The following is a 24,028-nucleotide window of genomic DNA, read 5'->3' as shown; positions in this document are numbered from 1 at the left end:
TCTTTTTGTTTTTTTTTCTGCCTATTCTGATTTTCTTGCAGTTCCATGTGAATTTTAGGATCTGCTGGTCATTTATGGCCAAAAAAAAAAGTCAGCTAGAATTTTGATAGAGGTTTCATTGAATCTGTAGTTCTGTTTGGAGAATATTGCCATCTTTACAATACTGAGTCTTCCAATCCATGACTATAGGCTATCTCTCCATATATTTAGGACTTTTTAATTTCTTTCAACAATGTTTTGTAGCATTCAGTGTACAAATATTGAAGTTGTTCTGTTAAGTTTATTTTTAATTATTTTATTCCCTTTGATATATTTAAATGAAAATGCATTTATTAATTTCTTTTTTGGAATTTTCATTGCTAGTGTGCAAAAATACAGTTGACTTTTGTAAATTGATCTTGTATGCTGCAAAGCAGTTGAACTCATTTATTAACTCTAATCGTGTGTGTGTGTGTACTCTTTAGAGTTTTTTTAATGCAAGACCATGTCATTTGTAAATAGAGATAGTTTTACTTCTTCCTTTCTAATCTCATTCCTTTTACTTAATTTTCTTGCCTAACTGGGCTGGCTAGAACCTCCAGCACAATGTTGAACAGAAATAGTGAGAACTGACGTCTTTGTCTTGTTACTGACTTTAGGGGTTTAGAGGGTTTTTCAGTATTTCACCATTAATATGACATTAGCTGTGGGTTTATAGATGCTCTTTATGAAGTTTAGAAAATTCTTTCCCCTTCTATCACAAGACTGTTGACTGTTGTTTTTATCATGAAGGGGTGTTAGATTTTATTAACTGCTTTTCCTACATCTGTTGAGATGATCATGTGGGTTTATTCCTTTGTTTATTAATATGGTATATGAGATTGATTTTCATAAGTTGAGCCAACCTCGTATTCCTGGGATAAACTTTACTTGTTTATGGTGTATAGTCCTTTTTTTATATTGCCAGATTCAGTTTTCTAGCATTTTGTTGAGGATATTTGTGTCCATATTCATGTGTGTCATATTCATTACGGTCATTAAGCCATAAGCTCCACTAATTACTGGTTGATTGCTTTACTGTTTTCAAAAATTCCCTGGGTTTGCACAGTAGTTTGAAGAAAATAAATTTTGGTGGGGGTCATTTTTGGGGTTAATCTTTAAAATTTATTCTGACCTCAGGAAGGATATTCTTAGCTATCTCTTTTTCTGGTTTTCTCTGGTGAGCTATCTGGCTTATGATTTAGCTTGTTGCTTTTAATTAAGAGGAGCCATATACTTGAACTTCCCCATGGTCTGTTTCAAATAACTGGAGAATGCTTAAGGGCTCTCTTTTCTTGTGGACTGCCTCTCCCTTGGACAAAGTCTTTGTGCTACAACTCTGGGTACTGAGCAAGCTGGAGTGATGGCAATCAAGGCCCCAGTATTCTAGGTCTGCCACACCTGGGGTTGAGACTGCATCCTATGGGTCAGAGCTGAGTGAAGAAAGGGAGCCCACAAACTCTTGGTCACACTCACTAGGAATTTAGCCTTTTCAAATTTCATTTGGATGGTATGAAAAATCCTAGCAGCCTCCAGGTGAGATACCCCTTAATTGGAAACTTTTAAGGGAGAGGAAGCCCTGTCTTCTTGGCCAAACCTACTTGGAGTGGAGCCTCCAGCAAGCTGAGTAAGGCAGAAAGTGAGGTGGAAGGGGAAGGAGCAGGATGAGGCTGAGACACTATAGACTCCTGTTGTTTTTATTGAGTTTTAGTAGATTTTCTTGATTAAGTGTTACTTCATTTTCAGTATGCCCTTAGGAAATTTCCAGAGACTTTAAATGGTTTATATTTATTTACCTACTTATTTAGTTAGTTAGTTTTTGCAGTGTTGCTTATTTTGCTAGGGAGTGGGTCCATGGAACTTCTCACCCTGCCACCTAGAAGAGGAACTCCTCCAGGGACAGTGCTTGACCACAGTGTTATACTGTGTACTTCCAATGTGGTAGATATTACATGGCACTTACCGAATTTTATTGAGAATTTTAGCTTAGTTTATTTAAGACAGTATCCACGGGAAATGTCCTCTGCCAGATTTGTCATTTTTGCCTGGAGCTTTGAACCAAACTTTAGTGTTTATTAACACTTGAAAGGAGTCCTCTTCAGACACTGCTGTGGGAGCTATACAAGATGGCCATCAACTCCCTTCCCATATCCTTGATGTGAGTGCCTGCCAGGAGAGCCTCTTATCAAGCTCACTCTCCCTGCCCCTAAATTTGCCTCTAGGTTCAGGAGACTCAAAGGCTGAGACTCAGGAAAGCCTAAAGCTCTGTAGGGGTTCAAAATGCTGAAGGTCTCCAAGTAGCAAAAACTTGGACAATGTCCTTAGCAAAAAACTAAGCAAAATGACATTTCAAGGCTGTTCTTAGTGTATTTCCTAGGTATATATTAACATATAGAGTCTACTTAAAGCTAGCCTGAAACCAAACATGATTCCTATGAGACAATGTAATTGACATACCAGACTTTTAGAAATTTGTACAGTGTGTTATTTGAATGTTCTTTTGTATCAGGTATTTGTGTTATTTTTTCTCTAGGAAGCACCATCTTCACTAGGAGGAGAGTTGCTGTTGTTCTCATTAGCAGATTTTCAAATTAAAGGAACAGTGAGTGGACTAAAAATCATGATTCTGTAGTTTATGTTTTGCTTGTCTGCCTTAGGGTCCTTTAAATAATTTCCCACAAAAATCTGAAGATTGATGACAATGATTAATTATGCCTTCATGATCACTCATGCTCATTTTATTCTTTTCTTTAGTTAATGTACACATCATTGTTCTACTCAGACATAATAACATCTTATATTTAGAAACACTCTGCACTTTACTAACTGCTTCCACATAGTTTAAGCTGTTTACACTCACAATAACCCTGTGTGGCCAGTTTTATTATTCCTTCTTTACAGACAGAAAAATTGAGGTTCAGAATAGCTCCCTGGTTTCCATAAGTTCAGTGACCTATTAAGTAGAAAAGGTGGAACTTGAACTGATGTCTTTTGACTATAAACCTAGTACTCTTTGCGGTATATGACAAATGGCTTTTAGTAAGACTGTGTTGCGGAGAGAAGACTAGGTGGAGAAAAAGCAAGGAAATAGGTTGAAGTACTTCCAATAAGGAAATCAATTGCATATTATTTACTCTTTTGCTAAACGGTACATCCAGAAGAAGCTAAGTGCACTGCTCCATCTTACACTGACATAATTCATGGGAACATAAATGAGGAAGTATCAGTCCACATGGAAACAAAATATTGTGGAACAAAAGCCAAACAATGAGTGCCTCTAAGACGAAGAGAATATCAAATGATTCTATATGATTTGTACTTCTCACCAAATGTGAACTTGCTATTTAATAATATGAATGAATGATTCTTGATGTTTTGAATTAAAGCTTTCTACTTCTTTACGTTAAAAGCATGTAAGTCATTTCCTAGTAATAACTATGTCAAAGGATTTAATAATAGCATAATCCTTTGCCATCTCTTTTGGAAATTTAGACTTAGTAGATGGAAATTAAAGAATGAGGCATCCTAAGACTGTTTGTAGACTTTTTGATGATGGCCATTCTAACCCGTGTGAGGTGATACCTCATTGTAATTTTGATTTGCATTTCTCTAATGATTCGTGATGTTGAACATTCTTTCATGTGTTTGTTGGCAATCCATGTATCTTCTTTGGAGAAATGTCTACTTAGGTCTTCTGACCATTTTTGGATTGGGTTGTTTGCTTTTTGATATTGAGCTGCATGAGGTGCTTGTGTATTTTGGAGATTAATCCTTTGTCAGTTGCTTCATTTGCAAATATTTTGTCGCATTCTGAGGGTTGTCTTTTCACCTTGTTTATGGTTTCCTTTGCTGTGCAAAAGCTTTTAAGTTTCATTAGGTCCCGTTTGTTCATTTTTGTTTTTATTTCCATTTCCCTAGGAGGTGGGTCAAAAAGGATCTTGCTGTGATTTATGTCATAGAGTGTTCTGCCTATGTTTTCCTCTAAGAGTTTTATGGTGTCTGGCCTTACATTTAGGTCTTTAATCCATTTTGAGTTTATTTTTGTGTATGGTGTTAGGAAGTGTTCTAATTTCATTCTTTTACATGTAGCTGTCCAGTTTTCCCAGCACCACTTATTGAAGAGGCTGTCTTTTCTCCATTGTGTATTCTTCCCTCCTTTATGAAAGATAAGGCGACCATGTGTGCTTGGGTTTATCTCTGGGCTTTCTATCCTGTTCCATTGATTTATATTTCTGGTTTTTTTGCCAGTACCATACTGTCTTGATTACTGTGGCTCTGTAGTATAGTCTGAAGTTCAGGAGCCTGATTCCTCCAGCTCCATTTTTCCTTCTCAAGATTGCTTTGGCTATTCGGGGTCTTTTGTGTTTCCATACAAATTGTGAAAAATTTTTTTCTAGTTCTGTGAAAAATGTGCCTTGGCATATTTTCTATGTTTATCTTTCTATGAGTCTAGTGACATTTTTAGTTTAGATAGTAATTTTTTTCATTGCTATTACTCTCCTATTTTTTAAAATTGGTTTCATTTCCTAGTGTTATTTCTTTTCTTCATGAGGTATTCTTTAAAATAGTCTGTCTCTTTAAGATGGCTTCATGCCCAGTTTTGTTAAATGAAGTTTCCAGGAATATCCATAAACTTAATTAATTTTGTAAAGATATCATCCACATATTATTTAATCTAAAATGTTTTCAATTGCAAGATGCAAAATTGGTTTACCTACCACTAATAAAGACCAAAAATGCTGCCAATTTTAACTGCAAGAAGACATCAGTTGAAAGATGCATCCTGATTCAAAGATATTAAAATATGAAAAACTGTATGTTTTTGAATTTGTAAAATACAGAAAAAGCACCACTACAGCTCTACCATAAATTTCCAATCATATATGTATATAAAGTTATACAATTATGTTTATGGTAGTTTTAGGCAAAGGAATACTGCATTGTACAATATATTCAATGGAGAACAGTGGCATTGCATGTTTTCAGAAATATTCTTAGAGCTGTAGATGTCCTGCTAGAATGAAACTCCCCAAAGTCAGTATCTTTCTCTGTTTTGTATGTACCCCAAGCACCTAGAAAAAGATACTCAATAAATAACTTCTCAAATCAATTTATGAGTGAGCTCATCTTTCATCAGAGATGCCATGTGTCTGTTTTAGCAAAACCAAATCAAGAAAATAAGAGTTATTTATCAGTGATCTCTTTCTAAATGCCAGTTTATGTTTTTCAGATATCTTGTATTTTTTCTTACAGGATAGCTTCTCAAATCTTTCTTTTCATTTGTTGCCAAATGCTTTCCATTTTATTTTCGTAAGTATTCATAATTATTATGATGATATTTATAACTCAGTGATGTTTCCAATAAATTTTGTGAATTACCATGAAAAAACTGAATGCCGTAATTGGTCATTTATGGCTATCCATTCTTGTACAACTTTAGAAGTGAAAAGGAAAAAAGTGATCTTAATAAGTGCCTCATAGTAAGACACTTGGCCCACTTGGTAAGATGTATAGATCAGCAGACCAAATATGGAAACTGAGTTTAGCAGAGGGAATTTTATTCACATTCTTTCTTTCTTTTCCTCCATTCCTAAGACACTTACATGGTTTTGGTGATGGTTGAATATAAAGTTATCCTTATGTGATGCCATTTGAAAAATGTTCCCAAATTACTAATCCAATAACATTTGCAATCTCAATAGTTATATTTAATTTAAACCTAATATGAATTCATTCTGATCCCAAAGACAGAATGTCAGAGTGGCTAAGGACATAGCCACCGGAACCAGGATCTATGGGCTTGAAACTCATCTCTGGCTCTTGTTAGTTATATGGACACAGAGATTTAATTAATTCTTTTGAGCCTTATTTTCATCCTTTACTGTAATCAGTGCATCTCTTGTAGAGTTTTTATAAGAATTAAATAAGTTAACACATGTAAAGTTCTTAACAGGTTTGATCAAATAAGAGATCTGGTGATGGTTTCTTCCCTGTTTCCCTTGCAGTCCCTCACTGCCCTGCTCTGTGACTTGGAAAGCTGACCTTCATGGTCTTCATTACTTGGGTTCCCTTGCCCTCTGATTTCTGCTTGGATTTGCAATTGGAAACAATGGAAAGAGATGGAAAGATAGGAGAAGTGACATTGGGGTACCCTCCTCTCCATTTCCTCACTGCCTGAATGTGGTGTTGACAGTGATTCTCCTTCCCATCCTCTTGCCATAACAAAGGGCACAGCTACTATTATGGGATTTCTCTCCCATGGCTCTAGCTAGATCTGTTAATACTGCTCTCTCCCATGTCACATCAGTCTTCAGGGTTGTCAAGGCTTGCTGTGCATCTAGGCCCTGGCACTTCAACATCCTTGTTGACTTATTTAACCTTACTTGAAGTATTTGTTAATAATCCCTTTATTTAATTTTCTTCAATTAACCATTTGAATACCATTCGCTTGCCCCTGGCATCATAAACAATATAGTGCTGAAATATTTAGTTTAAGATAAATATTAGATTATTTCCTTCAAGTCAATGAAATATCTTTAATAGTGATAGGAATAGGAGTTTCAAAACTTAGGTAAGAAAAATCAATTTTATGAACCCGTGTGTCATCGATAGCATAACTTTCCTAAGAAGTAAAGGGTGTGTGTGTGTGTGTGTGTGTGTAACTGGGACTAGATCGCAGTTAGAATGGAATAAAAGCTGAGAGACCTTCCCTCAGGGGCTTTACACATGACCCCTCCCTCCTCTTTCTCCCTTCTGGAAATGGCTGGAGGTAAATACTTGGAATACAAGGGGGTTGTGTTTAGGTTGCTAAATCAAGTCCAATGTAGACCAAATCTGAGTTTCAGGGTTTAGTTGACATCGTGAGTTTAGAGTTGCTGGGTGGATTTAGGAAAGAGTGATTCTCAGTGTTGGGTGGAGGAAGCTTGCAAGGCCATATAAGTAAGAGCTGGACCTGGAAAGGTGCTTGTAAGAAACAAATAAGAAAGTCATGGCTGGTTTCCATTCAAATAAGAATTACAGGAAGAGCCAGGAAGCCTGAGAAATCATTAAGTACAATGGCTGTATATTGTGGGAGTGTAAAAAGTGTAACAACCTTTCACTCAACTGGGCACCCAACTGATAAATCCATATTGCACCACAGAAAACTTGGGGGAAAGAGACTGTTTCCATATCTTCATTCACTAGTCATATTCAGGATATGTGCTGGGCTAAGCTTGCAGGAAACAGACCATTCTGAATCATGAAGGTGAGACTGGGGCATGCAGGTATTAACACTGTGTGAGGCGGTACCATTTCAAGCACAAAACAGCAGTCGTTCTGCTCAGCCTGGAAATGAATTTAAAATAATTGGTTCTGTGAAGGTTTCCCAGTAAAACTCACTTTCATCTTATTCAGAGTTAAGCATTTGCAACTATCAAGTCAAGAAAATCCTATAGCTACCTCAATTTGCACACTTATCGCAGTAGGAGTAGAGAGATTATAATATAATGTTGAGAAGGCAGAAGTTAAGAGATCTGCAGTCAGATCCTGGATTTGAATCCCAGTTCTCTCTGCAACTTCCTATCTGTATAATCTTCCACATTTATTTCAACCTCTGTATGTCTCAGTTTCTTCAACCACATTCTTAGGATCAGAATACTATCTATTTATTGTAAATACTGTGAGGACTGAGTAAGATAACAGATGAAAAAGACTTAGTAGAGTATCTGGCACATAGTAAATAATTAATAAATCTTAGCTGTTTCGTTATATGTGCTTCTCTCCGTAAGATTCTTTGCATGCCTTGAGGTATGAATATGCATATAAGATGACTAACCTCTTACCAAGTCTATCATATAGTAAGTACTAAATAAATATTTGTTTAATGACTAAATGCGATTAGCTTGCCTTGAGATATGAATGTCAAAGACAAAAGCAAAGCACATATATTGTCTTTTATTACAGTTTTCACCTGAGTTTCCATGTTAATCACTAGAGAAGAGACTATTACAGTTTACTGTACTTTAAATGTCTGTCTTTTTTTTAATATTAGCACATCAGTGCCAACGCATATCTACACGTTTGAGTACATACAGAAGTACATTCACAATTAAATTGTCAAGTATTCATAATATAATTATTTGCCAAACAGTAAAAATCTTATTAAAACAATAACTAAAAATAAATTATAGGCAGCAAAAAGGGAGGATAGATTACTCATTTGAATTTCCTTTTATAGAGAATATCACAGATCCTTCTTTTAGACAATGAAATTATGTTGAGTCTGCTTAAATTGTGTTAAATAATGTACAAAGGACAGCTATTGCTGTTATAAACGTTGATAAACATCTATTAGCATCAACATACCAAAAAAGACCACTTCTCCTGTTTACTAATTCTGTAATTTTTTTAGCCTATAAGAAAGACTTCTTCAAATTTAAAAACAAGTGGGCTTTTCTGAAAAAAAGTGAAGTTAATAACTATGGATTATTTGGTTTTGAAATGTACTACAAAGTAGCACAAGGTTAATCACATTGAAACAGGCAGGGAGAATACATGTCTTCATGTTTTATGGCTATTTAGATAGTACCCATGTGAGTATTTTACTGTTGAAGACTATTTCTTTTGACATCTTATTTTATTTGTGTATCATGTGAGAAAATAATAATGTATAGAATAATAACAGTTACCATTTATTGCTTTTTATACCAAGTAAATGAAATTATAATAAATGTTTCACATGTATAATCCCATGTAATAGCCACAGAATCACTAGATGATAAGCTCTTTTAAGACAGAATCATATCTGTCCATTTTAATCATCACTGTCTCCAGGAATCAGCACTGAGCTTGAATACGGTTGATACTCAATAAATATTATTTACAAAACAATTGGATGATCTTTACTTTGAAGTCGGTCCTTCCCAGAAAAATATTCTTAGTCTGCTCATGTTTTAGTGTTACTGAATGTACTGTTTGATCAAATCTACCCTTATTTGGCATGGTTATCTTCATTTACATAGACCGTAGGGCTTCAGTGAGAGAATGCCTGAGAGATAACTTCACTTTATCATGTGTAGGAAACTGTAGAAGGATGGAAATCTGGCCTAAAATGTCTAAGAAAGTTATGACAGAAGTACTGTAATTAAAGGAAAAGCCTGTAAAAATCTGATTCTGATTCACATAAATTGAAGGTTGGAAAACATGACCATTACAAACCCCTTAGAATGCATAGTCAGCTCTTTTAATATTATGACATCAGTCAATGAAACATAAAGAAATGGAGGATAAAGGAACCTCTAGAAGCCAAAACCGCAAGGGGCAGATCAGACCTACCAGAACAGTCGCCACACGTAGGACCACTCCACGCATGTTATTCTCCAGTTTCTTGTCAGTCAGGGACCCATTCAGCCCTGTGACAGGAGTCCAGCACCCAAGCTGAAAGATGAAATAGCTTGGTCACTTTTCTGCCTGAAGAACAGTCCAATCACCTATACACAGGCCTTTCAGAGAACTGTGTGATAAATCTTGGAGTCACTGATAACAGGAAGTGTCCTGTGCAGCTTTTCCTGTTTAATAGCAAATGAAGCAAGCAAAAATGCTATGCTATCTCCTGCTTTTAAATATCATCATATGGCATATGACAGTATCCAACATCCTTCAGGGGACTCACTGAGGACATCTGACTTAATGAGGAGTTATAAATACACCAATAACTCAGTCCCAGTAATACACTAATTGGAAAAATAATAGCACATATAATTCTAGCATAATGCCTGTTCTAGTATACCAATTACTGCACAAGTTAGATTTTTTTTTACAGTTTCAGTGGTTTTAATTAGATCTTACGCTGCTTTTAACGGAACATAAAACTGTAAGATTTTTAATGTGGTTAGAGGGGTTACAGCTTTTACTTGAGGAAAAAAAAATCATCTATATGGCTTTGTTGTTTTCAAGTATTCACAGTACATAAAACAATGTAATTTGCCTTTTTTGTCAGTGCTATCAACCTGCTTGGAAGACTTTGGCAGCAGCCTTTTCCTTAAAGTCATGCAACGATTAACTGCTCTTTGCTCTCCAAAATACTGGTTTAATTTTACATTCTCACGTAGTTCTTATGTCTTGTAATATCCAAATCTGAGGACTACCAGTCTTAAAATTACTGCCTATAAATCACAATGGGATAAAAATGGGTGACTCTCAATTCAAAAATAAGGAGGAAAGAGAGGTGCTGTGACTTGGATTAGCAGATATCTGCCCAGGAAGCAAAGCTGCAAAGAGAATTTTGCAATGCACATCTTGTGAAGATACATCATGCTATTAATCCTGTTACCAGCTCCATGAGCCTTTACATTTGGGAACTTACTCCATACTTGCATGCTTTAAAAATGTAACAGACTTTTAGTCATATTCAGAGACTGTTTTGGTTAACTGAATGGTTTACAGGGGCACCTGGTTATTTGTGCTGCTTCCTCCTAAAGACTATTATTTCCTTGCATTGCGTTTCGTGGTGGCTTCTGAAGTCATCAACATACTGGCAAGTCTCCCTCACAAATAAACAATCTGGGTGCTTCCCATTAAAACTCAAGTTTCTCTTTGAGCTCCACAAATGGTATTTAATTGAGAAAACTAAAATGTACACAATATATCTTAAGAGAAGTGGATGTCACAATGTAAACAAAAAGCCAGCTTTTTTCTTATTAAAATAATTTGAAAAAGGCTGCTAATTGTTGGTTTCAACTGTAAATGCATGTTAAATTCATACAATGATGTGTCATTTTTAGTTACATAAAAGTCTAATTAGAACTTAGATCCAATTAGCAAATCCAAATGTGTTGAATGTCTAGTTATCAGAGATACTGTAGTCCTCTTGCCAAATTTAAAACCTTATGAAATTTCTTTTGAGCTTCTGTTCTCTTCTGAGGTCAACCGAAGTCTATTCTCAATTCATTTTTTGATGTGCACTTTTCTAATTACTTCTTCAAGAAGATTTTATTTTCCTAGACCAAATAATATTGGTGGAAAAAGAGATCTAAAACAAATTGGAAAGCTAAATTTCCAATGCGCTAGCCGCCTTTTATCATTATATTACTTAATTCTAAGTTAAATTAATAGCTTTTAGGACATGATCTTATTCATGACTAATATGTTTAAACTGTCACAGTAAACACAGGGTTTTTTCTCCCTTGGAGTTGTTTTTTAAGTTTGGTGAACCTACTGTCAGTTTGCCTAAATATTGATAAATGACATCTGTTAGTGCCAACTTGAACATAGCATTTTGGTGTATTGACTAGTCAAAATATTTACTACTGGAATACCAACAAAACCTGCTGACTAGTTTGTTTCAACAATGTTCTGGACAAACAGTTAAAAATATATAATTTCCAGCTTCTTCTTAATTATGTCTTCCTTTAAACATAACTAAATACAGTCAATGATTGAAAAATTCTAGAGCATTCTAGTGTTTGGGGGTTTGAAATAACAATAACGAAAAAGCATTTGGAGGAGGTAAGGAGGTGGTTGTGTCTTATCTTCCGACCTGGGCAGTGACTTGAACACTATTTGTACTATATAGAGTGTTTCTTCTCTCTCTCTCTCTCTCCTCCCCCCTTCCTCTCTCTCTCTTTTTTTTTTCTTTTTATTCACACTGATTTCTTCCAGTGACCATGCATGGCCACTAACCCCATCCCTCCTTTTGGAGAATTGCTTTTTTTTTTCCATCCCTGGACAAGTGTTCCAAATCATCCAAATTTTTTCATAACTCTGACTCTCTGGTTTAACAATTGTTAACAGTTGGTCGTCTGACCCGAGCCAATAAAAGTCTTTCCTTGGAGGTTTATTTTTAATATCAAGTGTGTGCATGGTGGGCAGGTCAATAAGTGGATATGAAGTTTTTTTTATTGTTTGGCCAGATTCTCTCATATATACTACAGGCCATATAATTTTCTCTTCTGCTTTATGAAGGTTTTTCACCTATCTGTTTTCTTTCTTTTTTTTTTTTTTTTTGCCATCTGACTCACATGTCTTTTGATTATAGTACTTAGAAAGTTGAAAAGTTGTTCTTGTTCTTAATAACAACAGTCTAGATTTTAAGACTAGTAACTCCTTCTACTTAACTCATTTATTCCTTCATATTCACCCACTCCAATACTTAATGTTATCTGAATGTTAGCTGTGGTCATCAAAAACTAGAGATGAAAATTTGATACAGAGATATTTCAGGATACAGATTCTCTGGAAAACTAGAAATAAAGTATATCCACTCATCACATATCAACGTAGGTTGTAACAAAGAAATCATTAAAAAATTATAATAATACTCATTTCCTACATTGAATAGAACTTTTTTTTTTTTACATTTTTTGGAATACTTTCTATGTGTCAGCCATGGTACTGAGCTTTTCATACATGATCTCATTTAAGACTCAAAATAACTTTATGAGATGGTGCTGTTACCAATATTACTTTATAGACATAAAAATTAAGAACTCAACTAAGGTCACCTATTTACAAAGAGATGAAATTAGGATTTAAACTGATGTGCTTTTTTAAAATTTTTATTTTATATTGGAGTATAGTTGATTAACAATGTTGTGTTAGTTTCAGGTGTACAACAAAGTGACTCAGCCATATATATACATGTAACTATTGCTTTTTAAAGTCCAGATTCAGTACTGTTAGTTGCCGTACTGTTTTATAGCTTAAAAAATTCTTTTCATAAACGATCTATTTAAGGAAGGTAGAGAAGATAGTATTCCTATTTTAATAGTCAAGGAAAATAAGCCTCGGTACTGTTAAGTGGCTGGCTCAATATAATAGTGAGTGAATTCATATTTTAGCAATAAAATTTAAAAGGCAAAATCATCACCATCAATGTCATTTTTATAAAAATTATTATAACACATACATAGTGCACAGTATGTGCTAATCATCTGAGAGCTTTGATTATATTAATTAATTTATTCTCAAAACCACCCAATGAGGAAGGTATCACTATTATCCTCATTATACGGGAAAGGCTGATTGTACACACCTTTCTGAAGGATTACTCAAGTTTTAAGATTCCTTAATTTCTGTTCATATCCAGTCACCTCCCTGAGATTCACTTCAAGCTATTTTGTTTGATTGTAAAAACTCCTTCCAATAATAAGCAAGAAAAATGAGTTAGGTTCACATAGATCTAAACTGAATTTGTATCTACAATGGGTGACAGTCCTTGCAGCAGAGCAAGATTGACAGGCATAGTGTTTGATAAGAACTAAAAGAATTTCACTCAGGTTCAAGCGTGAGACTTATCTAACAACTTCTCTGCTTTCATTGTTTGAAATGTCTTTAACTTGACTTTGCTCCAGTGGAGAAGGTTGTTTTTGTCTGGTTGTGTTTTTGTTTTAGTTTTAAACAATGAGGCCAGAGACTAACAAAGATAATGCACACGAAATTTCATAATACTATCTATTCAGCTGAGCACTTTCTAAGTAAAAATAATAAAAATGGTCTCTGCAGCACATGAGATTTACAGAAAGTCACACTGCTGATGGCAAAACAAGATTCTCTGTCTTCCATGGTCTGGCAGTCTAGAGAAAATTTAAAAGGGATTTAAAAAATAAAGACCAATTCAATTTCCTTTCAATTACAGAATATCGATTTCCTATAGTATTTTCTGGTTATTGCCTAAAGTAATTTTAAAACCCTAAAATGCTTAATGTTTTAATTATTTCCTTCATTGGAGCTTTAGCAATTAAAACCCTGCAGCTTTCTGTTAAAATCAACGTAATATCTGTGTTCAACAAACTGGCTGATGTATTTGCATGAGCACAGTAGCATGTTCCTATCATTATGTACTGTGTCATTAGTAAATGACCAAGTTTTAGACATTTACTCTTTTCCCCTCAATGTTTTCACTCTTCATTTGCCCATGGGCTTTAAAGAATGACATTTGACTTGGGTTTTACATCACTATTTTTCAGGCAATGTTACAATGTCAAAAAGAGCTGAACAGTTTAATTTTACACTCAATAGTTTGTAGGCTTTAATAACAGGAGTCAAGAGAGCTCTTAACTGAATACCAAACAGAATCCCCTACATGTACTAGACTGTATTCATATGGAACAAACCAAGCCTGGCTATAGTACCAAAGTTCCAGCTTCAGGACACACAATGTCCACAGCACTGGGGCAATATGCTCCCAAGCACTACGTTTCCTTTATTTGCTTTCTCAGCCTTCAGAGGAAAAGAGGGAACGACAACAGCATGACGAAGTAGCTGAAAGCTAGCCGTTTAGAAGTGCACAGCATTATTTGGTAGATATTACTTCTGTAATGGGATAGAAAGCGTAAGAAAAAAATACATATGCCAGATTGACTCAGATACATGTTTTATAGAGTTAAATTGGAATTTTTTTTTCTTTGACATGTATAGGAACACAGTGTGTCGGTAATCCTTCCAATAATAATTTTCTTTATGGTATTTCCACCTGTAAAATAGGTGCAATTTGTTAGACTTGTTCCCTAGGGGATGATTATTTCCTCCTAAGATTTTATTCCTACAGCTTGGTCATTACCATGAAGTAGGAGTCGTTCTTTCGATTAGAGTTTCCTTCAGGAGAAAATGAAAAGTCAGAAAAAAAAATTACCTGATTCTACTACTTATATCTCCCTGCATTGCTGCTGAAGACAAAACCTTCTGTACTAGGTAACCATGTACATGCACAACAAGACAAACTTGTTAACTGATTTCCACAAATGAAGACTATAAACATGAGAAGCTATATATCCATATCTATCTCTCGTTATATATATATGAGCAAATAGCTCAAAGGTGTTTATGGCGCTATAATAACCACTCAGTTATCAACTGGTATCTGGCTGGTTTAATGATACTCTGCCATTATTACATGTTTTCACTTTGTTTATAATTCTTAGTGTAAAATTACTATTACACTATATTTAGAGAAAATACAGCGTAGTGGTTAAGATCAGGAACTCCAGAACCAGACTGCTTATGTTCAAGGACCTGCTCTGACACCTGCTGGGTGTGGCCACTGGGCCTCTGTTCCCTCCCAAATGCGAAGAGGAAAAATGGCTTCCTCATAGGGCTGGTGGGACTGTTAACTGACTTAATATATGTCAAGTGTTTAGCAGTGTTCTTGGCACATAAAAACTAAAGAAGTGTTCATTATTATTATTCCTATATAATCAGCATTTTTTGTCGTTGTTGTTCCTTTCTCAGTCTCATCATCTGGAGCCACTAGTTTTAGTGATGAAACATACTTCTAAAGCTAAACATACTTCTCAACTTTGGCTGCATATTAGAATAACCGGAAAGCTTTATAAAATTCTGATGCCCTGCCTAATCCCAGAACAATTAAATCAGAATCTCCACTGCCCTAAGACATGCCCTAACACCCAGCAAATGCAATCTCACAGAATGGCTCCTTAACCTTATCAAATAAAGGCATTCTTTTTACTGGCTTCCTTTGCAAAAGCTAACTAGGGACACTTTCTCAAATAAACAAACTCTTTTATTTTTCTTGTTTTAAGTAGGATAGGAGACTGTAAACTCTGTGAAGCTGAATAATTCTTACCTTGTCTCTTGTTGTAGCCCTACTCCTTATCATAGCATTGGTGTACTGGTACATAATAGGTCCTAATAGATATCTGATAAACGAATGCATACATTAAAACTCCTGCTGTCCTCTTTATTCTTCTATCTTTTTGGCTAGTCTCTAGTTTAAGCTGAATAAAAAGCAAAATATCCCCAATCTGATATTGTGTCCTACTGTAATATTGTATCCCTGACAATTTTTGTGATTCTTCAGGATGATTCCTGTCACTAAAATTCAATTAGCTCTCCTTTTCTTTCTGATCAGAATTTTCTTCCTAATAATATTTTAGCATTTAATGATTACAATCTGATAAAAGTTGCTGGATTTCTTCTTTCATTCCATGCTACCTTGAGATGTTTTGAAAGGATTTTCATTTTAAAATCACATTAGAATTCTCAGTCTTTCCTATCTCCTCATCTTAATCATCTGTAGGTGCCCAGTGCCTATTACAATAGTGTTTTATACAACTAAGTAATTATTTTTATAAAACTTACAAGGTTTAATGTAAAGCTATTGCACTTTAGATCTTTGTTCCCAAACAACTGAAAATCTCATGCTCAGATGTCTCCTTCAACATCTCTGCTTAGATATCTCAAAGGCACCTCCAATATCATAAGATTAAGCTCATAATCTACCCCTTAGCATCCATCCGGTTCTACTAGCCAGAAACCAAGAAGTCAGTCTTACCATCTCTCATATTTAATCAATTGCCAGTCTGCCAATTTCAACTCCTTAAAAAAAAACCTCTCAAATCCACTTCACAGCATCTCCTTGCCACCAGCATACTCCAAGCTGACTTCATAGCTCCTCTTTTACAGTCTTTATTCTACACTGCAAACATAAACATACGTGTAGATATGATGTCCTCTGCCTAAGATCTTTCCATAGTTTTCTATTTTTCTCCAGATAAAGACCAGACTTCTACTGTGGCCAACCAAAACCTGTGTGATGTGTCACATTTTACAGTCAGTCTCAGGTGATATCACATTTCCTCTCATTCTTTGGACTCCAACCACACTAGTCTTCCCTCAGTTTCTTGAGTTATAGACGTAATTCTCCTGCCTTAAGGATTCAAACTGTTTCTGAAGCATAGAAGTATAAAAGAACCACTTGGGGAGTTAAAAAACATCCCAGTGCCAAAGCCATATGCCATGCCAATTAAATCAGACTTTCTGGGCATGTGATCCAGGTATCAGTATTCTTTTTTTCAAGTTCAGGTATCGGTATTTTTTAAAGTTTCCAAGATGATTCCAAAGTTTAGCCAAATGTGAGAACCAATAGTTTTGAATATACAGTCTTCCTTGATTGGAAGAACCTTAGGAACCTGCCATTCTTCAAGGAATGACTGAATTCACTCTTACTCATCCTTTAGATCTCAATGTAAACATCTATAGCTTGGGGTAAACCTTCCCTGACAACCTAACCCACCCCCAAGCTAGCTCATGTCACTCCAATACAGCATCATGGTCCTCTCTTTACAGTAATATCACAGTTAAATTTTTTAATCTATATTTTTATGATTAACATTTATTGTACCAATTATCTGTAAGTTTCCATGGAGTCAGGAAAGATTGCTGTTTTGTATCTTCCACTTTATTAAATACATAATTCCTGGCACAAAGTGGGACGTCAAATTTTTTTGAGTAGAAAACAAATTTAGAGGATTTTTAAACAAGAAACTTAATACAGGGAGGAGCTTCAAGATGGCGGAAGAGTAAGACGCAGAGATCACCTTCCTCCCCACAAATACATCAGAAATACATCTACACGTGGAACTGCTCCTACAGAACACCCACTGAACGCTGGCAGAAGACCTCAGACCTCCCAAAAGGCAAGAAACTCCCCACGTACCTGGGTAGGGCAAAAGAAAAAAGAAATAACAGAGACAAAAGAATAGGGACGGGACCTGCACCAGTGGGAGGGAGCTGTGAAGGAGGAAAGAAAGATTTCCATGCACTAGGAGCCCCTTCGCGGGCGGAGACTGCGGGTGGCGGAGGGGGGAGCTTCGGAGCCACGGAGGAGAGCGCAGCCACAGGGGTGCGGAGGGCAGAGCGGAGAGATTCCCGCACGGAGGATCGGCGCCGAGCAGCACTCACCAGCCCGAGAGGCTTGTCTGCTCCCCCGCCGGGGCGGGCGGGGCTGGGAGCTGAGGCTCGGGCTTCGGTCGGGTCGCAGGGAGAGGACTGGGGTTGGCGGCGTGAACACAGCCTGAAGGGGTTAGTGCGCCACAGCTAGCCGGGAGGGAGTCCGGGAAAAGTCTGCAGCTGCCGAAGAGGCAAGAGACTTTTTCTTACCTCTTTGTTTCCTGGTGCCCGAGGAGAGGGGATTCAGAGCACCGCCTAAACGAGCTCCGGAGATGGGCGCAAGCCACGGCTACCAGCGTGGACCCCAGAGACGGGCATGAGACGCTAAGGCTGCTGCTGCCGCCACCAAGAAGCCTGTGTGCGAGCACAGGTCACTCTCCACACCGCCCCTCCCGGGAGCCGGTGCAGCCCGCCACGGCCAGGCTCCCGTGATCCCGGGACAACTTACCCGGGAGAACGCACGGCGCGCCTCGGGCTGCTGCAACGTCACACCGGGCTCTGCCGCCGCAGGCTCGCCCCGCCTCCTCCGTACCCCTCCCTCCCCCCGCCTGAGTGAGCCAGAGCCCCCGAAGCAGCTGCTCCTTTAACCCCGTCCTGTCTGAGCGGGGAACAGACGCGCTCAGGCGACCTACACGCAGAGGCGGGGCCACATCCAAAGCTGAAACTGGGGAGCTGTGCAAACAAAGAAGAGAAAGGGAAATCTCTCCCAGCAGCCTCAGAAGCAGCGGATTAAAGCTCCACAATCAATTTGATGTACCCTGCATCTGTGGAATACCTGAATAGACAACGAATCATCCCAAAATAAGGAGGCGGACTTTGGGAGCAACGATATATATATTTTTTCCCTTTTTCTCTTTTTGTGAGTGTGTATGTGTATGCTTCTGTGTGTGATTTTGTCTGTATAGCTTTGCTTTTACCATTTGTCCTAGAGTTCTGTCTGTTTTTTTTTAATTACTTAAAATTTTTTTTCTTAATAATTATTTTTTATTTTAATTATTTTATTTTACTTTATTTTATTTTATTTCATTTTATCTTCTTTTTTCTTTCTTTCTATTTTTCCTCCCTTTTATTCTGAGCCGTGTGGAGGACAGGCTCTTGGTGCTCCAGCCAGGTATCAGGGCTGTGCCACTGAGGTGAAAGAACCAAGTTCAGGACACTGGTCCACAGGAGGCCTCCCAGCTCCATGTAATATCAAACGATGAAAATCTCCCAGAGATCTCCATCTCAACACTAAGACCCAGCTTCACTCACTGACCAGCAAGCTATAGTGCTGGACACACTGTGCCAAACAACTAGCAAGACAGGAACACAAACCCACCCATTAGCAGAGAGGCTGCCTAAAATCATGATAAGGCCACAGACACCCCAAAACACACTACCAGACGTGGACCTGCCCACCCGAAAGATAAGATCCAGCCCCACCCACCAGAACACAAGCACCAGTCCCCTCCAGCAGGAAGCTTACACAAGCCACTGAACCAACCTTAGCCATTGGGGGCAGACACCAAAAACTATGGGAACTATGAACCTGCAGCCTGTGAAAAGGAGACCCCAAACACAGTAAGTTAAGCAAAATGAGAAGACAGAGAAATACGCAGCAGATGAAGGAGCAAGGTAAAAACCCACCAGACCTAACAAATGAAGAGGAAATAGGCAGTCTACCTGAAAAAGAATTCAGAGTAATGATAGTAAAGATGATACAAAATCTTGAAAATAGAATGGAGAAAATATGGGAAACGTTTAACAAGGACCTAGAAGAACTAAAGAGCAAACAAACAATGATAAGCAACACAATAAATGAAATTTAAAATTCTCTAGAAGGAATCAATAACAGAATAACTGAGGCAGAAGAACGGATAAGTGACCTGGAAGATAAAATAGTGAAAATAACTACTGCAGAGCAGAATAAAGAAAAAAGAATGAAAAGAATTGAGGACAGTCTCAGAGACCTCTGGGACAATATTAAACGCACCAACATTCGAATTATAGGGGTCCCAGAAGAAGAAGAGAAAAAGAAAGGGACTGAGAAAATATTTGAAGAGATTATAGTTGAAAATGTCCCTAATATGGGAAAGGGAATACTTAATCAAGTCCAGGAGGCACAGAGAGTCCCATACAGGATAAATCCAAGGAGAAACACACCAAGACACATATTAATCAAACTATCAAAAATTAAATACAAAGAAAAAATATTAAAAGCAGCAAGGGAAAAACAACAAATAACACATTAAGGGAATCTCCATAGGGTTAACAGCTGATCTTTCAGCAGAAACTCTGCAAGCCAGAAGGTAGTGGCAGGACATATTTAAAGTGATGAAGGAGAAAACTCTACAACCAAGATTACTCTACCCAGCAAGGATCTCATTCAAATTTGATGGAGAAATTAAAACCTTTACAGAAAAGCAAAAGCTAAGAGAATGCAGCACAACCAAACTAGCTTTACAACAAATGCTAAAGGAACTTCTCTAGGCAGGAAACAAAAGAGAAGGAAAAGACCTACAATAACAAACCAAAAACAATTAAGAAAATGGTAATAGGAACATACATATTGATAATTACCTTAAATGTAAATGGATTAAATGCTCCAACCAAAAGACACAGACTGGTTGAATGGATACAACAAGACCCGTATATATGTTGTCTACAAGAGACCCACTTCAGACCTAGGGACACATACAGACTGAAAGTGAGGGGATGGAAAAAGATATTCTATGCAAATGGAAATCAAAAGAAAGCTGGAATAGCAATTCTCATATCAGACAAAATAGACTTTAAAATAAAGACTGTTACAAGAGACAAAGAAGGATACTACATAATGATCAAGGGATCAATCAAAAATAAGATATAACAATTGTAAATATTTATGCACCCAACATAGGAGCACCTCAATACATAAGGCAAATACTAACAGCCATTAAAGGGGAAATTGACAGTAACACAATCATAATAGGGGACTTTAACACCCCACTTTCACCAATGTACCAATCATCTGAAATGAAAATCAATAACAAAACACAAGCTTTAAATGATACATTAAACAAGATGGATTTAATTGATATTTATAGGACATTCCAGCCAAAAACAACAGAATACACTTTCTTCTCAAGTGCTCATGGAACATTCTCCAGGATAGATCATATCTTGGGTCACAAATCAAGCCTTGGTAAATTTAGGAAAATTGAAATCATATCAAGCATCTTTTCCGACCACAATGCTATGAGACTAGATATCAATTACAGGAAAAAATCTGTAAGAAATACAAACACATGGAGGCTAAACAACACACTACTTACTAACCAAGAGATCACTGAAGAAATCAAAGAGGAAATCAAAAAATACCTAGAAACAAATGACAATGAAAACACGATGACCCAAAACCTATGGAATGTAGCAAAAGCAGTTCTAAGAGGGAAGTTTATGGCAATACAATCCTACCTTAAGAAACAAGAAACATCTCAAATAAACAACCTAACCTTACACCTAAAGCAATTAGAGAAAGAAGAACAAAAAAACCCCAAAGTTAGCAGAAGGAAAGAAATCATAAAGATCAGATTATTTCTGTTCTTTAATGAAAAAGAAATGAAGGAAACGATAGCAAAGATCAATAAAACTAAAAGCTGGTTCTTTGAGAAGATAAATAAAATTGATAAACCATTAGCCAGACTTATCAAGAAAAAAAGGGAGAAGACTCAAATCAATAGAATTAGAAATGAAAAAGGAGGAGTAACAACTGACACTGCAGAAATACAAAGGATCATGAGAGATTACTACAAGCAACTCTATGCCAATAAAATGGACAACTTGGAAGAAATGGATAAATTCTTAGAAAAGCACAACCTTCTGAGACTGAACCAGGAAGAAATAGAAAACAGGAACAGACCAATCACAAGCATTGAAATTGAAACTGTGATTAAAAATCTTCCAACAAACAAAAGCCCAGGACCAGATGGCTTCACAGGCGAATTCTATCAAACATTTAGAGAAGAGCTAACACCTATCCTTCTCAAACTCTTCCAAAATGTAGCAGAGGGAGGAACACTCCTAAACTCATTCTGCGAGGCCACCATCACTCTGATACCAAAACCAGACAAAGATGTCACAAAGAAAGAAAACTACAGGCCAATATCACTGACGAATATAGATGCAAAAATTCTCAACAACATACTAGCAAACAGAATCCAACACCACATTAAAAGGATCGTACACTATGATCAATTGGGGTTTATCCCAGGAATGCAAGGATTCTTCAATATACACAAGTCAATCAACATGATACACCATATTAACAAACTGAAGGAGAAAAACCATATGATCATCTCAATAGATGCAGAGAAAGCTTTCAACAAAATTCAACACCCATTTATGACAAGAACCCTCCAGAAAGTAGGCATAGAGGGAACCTTCCTCAACATAATAAAGGCCATATATGACAAACCCACAGCCAACATTGTCCTCAATGGTGAAAAAGTGAAACCATTTCCACTAAGATCAGGAACAAGACAAGGGCGCCCACTCTCACCACTATTATTCAACATAGTTTTGGAAGTTTTAGCCACAGCAATCAGAGAAGAAAAAGAAATAAAAGGAATCCAAATTGGAAAAGAAGAAGTAAAGCTGTCACTGTTTGCAGATGACATGATACTATACATAGAGAATCCTAAAGATGCTACCAGAAAACTACTAGAGCTAATCAATGAATTTGGTAAAGTAGCAGGATACAAAATTAATGCACAGAAATCTCTGGCATTCCTATACATTAATGATGAAAAATCTGAAAGTGAAATTAAGAAAACACTCCCGTTTACCATTGCAACAAAAAGAATAAAATATCTTGGAATAAACCTACCTAAGGAGACAAAAGACCTGTATGCAAAAAATTATAAGACACTGATGAAAGAAATTAAAGATGATACAAACAGATGGAGAGATATACCATGTTCTTGGATTGGAAGAATCAACATTGTGAAAATGACTCTACTACCCAAAGCAATCTACAGATTCAATGCAATCCCTATCAAACTACCACTGGCATTTTTCAAGAACTAGAACAAAAAATTTCACAATTTGTATGGAAACACAAAAGACCCTGAATAGCCAAAGCAATCTTGAGAAGGAAAAATGGAGCAGGAGGAGTCAGGCTCCCTGACTTCAGACTATACTACAAAGCTACAGTAATCAAGACAGTACGGTACTGGCACAGGAACACAAATATAGATCAATGGAATAGGATAGAAAGTCTAGAGATAAACCCGCCCACATATGGTCACCTTATCTTTGATAAAGGAGGCAAGAATATACAGTGGAGAAAAGACAGCCTCTTCAATAAGTGGTGCTGGAATAACTGGACAGCTACTTGTAAAAGAATGAAATTAGAACACTCCCCAACACCATACACAAAAATAAAGTCAAAATGGATTAAAGACCTATATGTAAGGCCAGACACCATCATACTCCTAGAGGAAAACATAGGCAGAACACTCTATGACATAAATCACAGCAAGATCCTTTTTGACCCACCTCCTAGAGAAATGGAAATAAAAACAAAAATAAACAAATGGGATCTAATGAAACTTAAAAGCTTTTGCACAGCAAAGGAAACCATAAACAAGACGAAAAGACAACCCTCAGAATGTGCATAAATATTTGCAAGTGAAGCAACTGACAAAGGATTAATCTCCAAAATTTGCAAGCAGCTCATGCAGCTCAATATCAAAAAAACAAACAACCCAATCCAAAAATAGGCAGAAAACCTTAACAGACATTTCTTCAACGAAGATATACAGATTGCCAACAGACACATGAAAGAATGCTCAACATCATTAATCATTAGAGAAATGCAAACCAAAACTACAATGAGATATCATCTCACAGCAGTCAGAATGGCCATCATCAAAAAATCTGCAAACAATAAATGCTGGAGAGGATGTGGAGAAAAGGGAACCCTCCTGCACTGTTGGTGGGAATGTAAATTGATACAGCCACTATGGAGAAGAGTATGGACGTTCCTTAAAAAACTAAAAATAGAACTACCAAACGACACAGCAATCCCACTACTGGGCATATACCCTGAGAAAAATATAACTCAAAAAGAGTCATGTACCAAAATGTTCATTGCAGCTCTATTTTCAATAGCCAGGACATGGAAGCAACCTAAGTGTCCATTGACAGATGAATGGATAAAGAAGATGTGGCATATATATACAATGGAATATTACTCAGCCATAAAAAGGAATGAAACTGAATTATTTGTAGTGAGGTGGATGGACCTAGAGACTGTCCTACAGAGTGAAGTAAGTCAGAAAGAGTAAAACAAATACCGTATGCTAACACATATATATGGAAT

The 24,028-nt window shown here is 36.8% G+C and overlaps 1 protein-coding gene across 1 annotated transcript in view; it reads right to left on the bottom strand.

The window, feature by feature from the left end:
* GRID2 (glutamate ionotropic receptor delta type subunit 2) overlaps positions 1-24,028 on the bottom strand; it is a 1,394,429-nt gene that overhangs the window by 347,567 nt on the left and 1,022,834 nt on the right. Inside the window, exon 9 of the mRNA XM_036853844.1 lies at positions 9,334-9,435. Within this exon, the coding sequence (XP_036709739.1) occupies positions 9,334-9,435 (102 nt within the window). The remainder of the gene's footprint in view (positions 1-9,333; positions 9,436-24,028) is intronic.

This window comes from Balaenoptera musculus, chromosome 5, assembly GCF_009873245.2.
Source record: "Balaenoptera musculus isolate JJ_BM4_2016_0621 chromosome 5, mBalMus1.pri.v3, whole genome shotgun sequence".
Taxonomy (NCBI): domain Eukaryota; kingdom Metazoa; phylum Chordata; class Mammalia; order Artiodactyla; family Balaenopteridae; genus Balaenoptera; species Balaenoptera musculus.
This window is presented reverse-complemented; position numbering and strand designations above follow the sequence as displayed.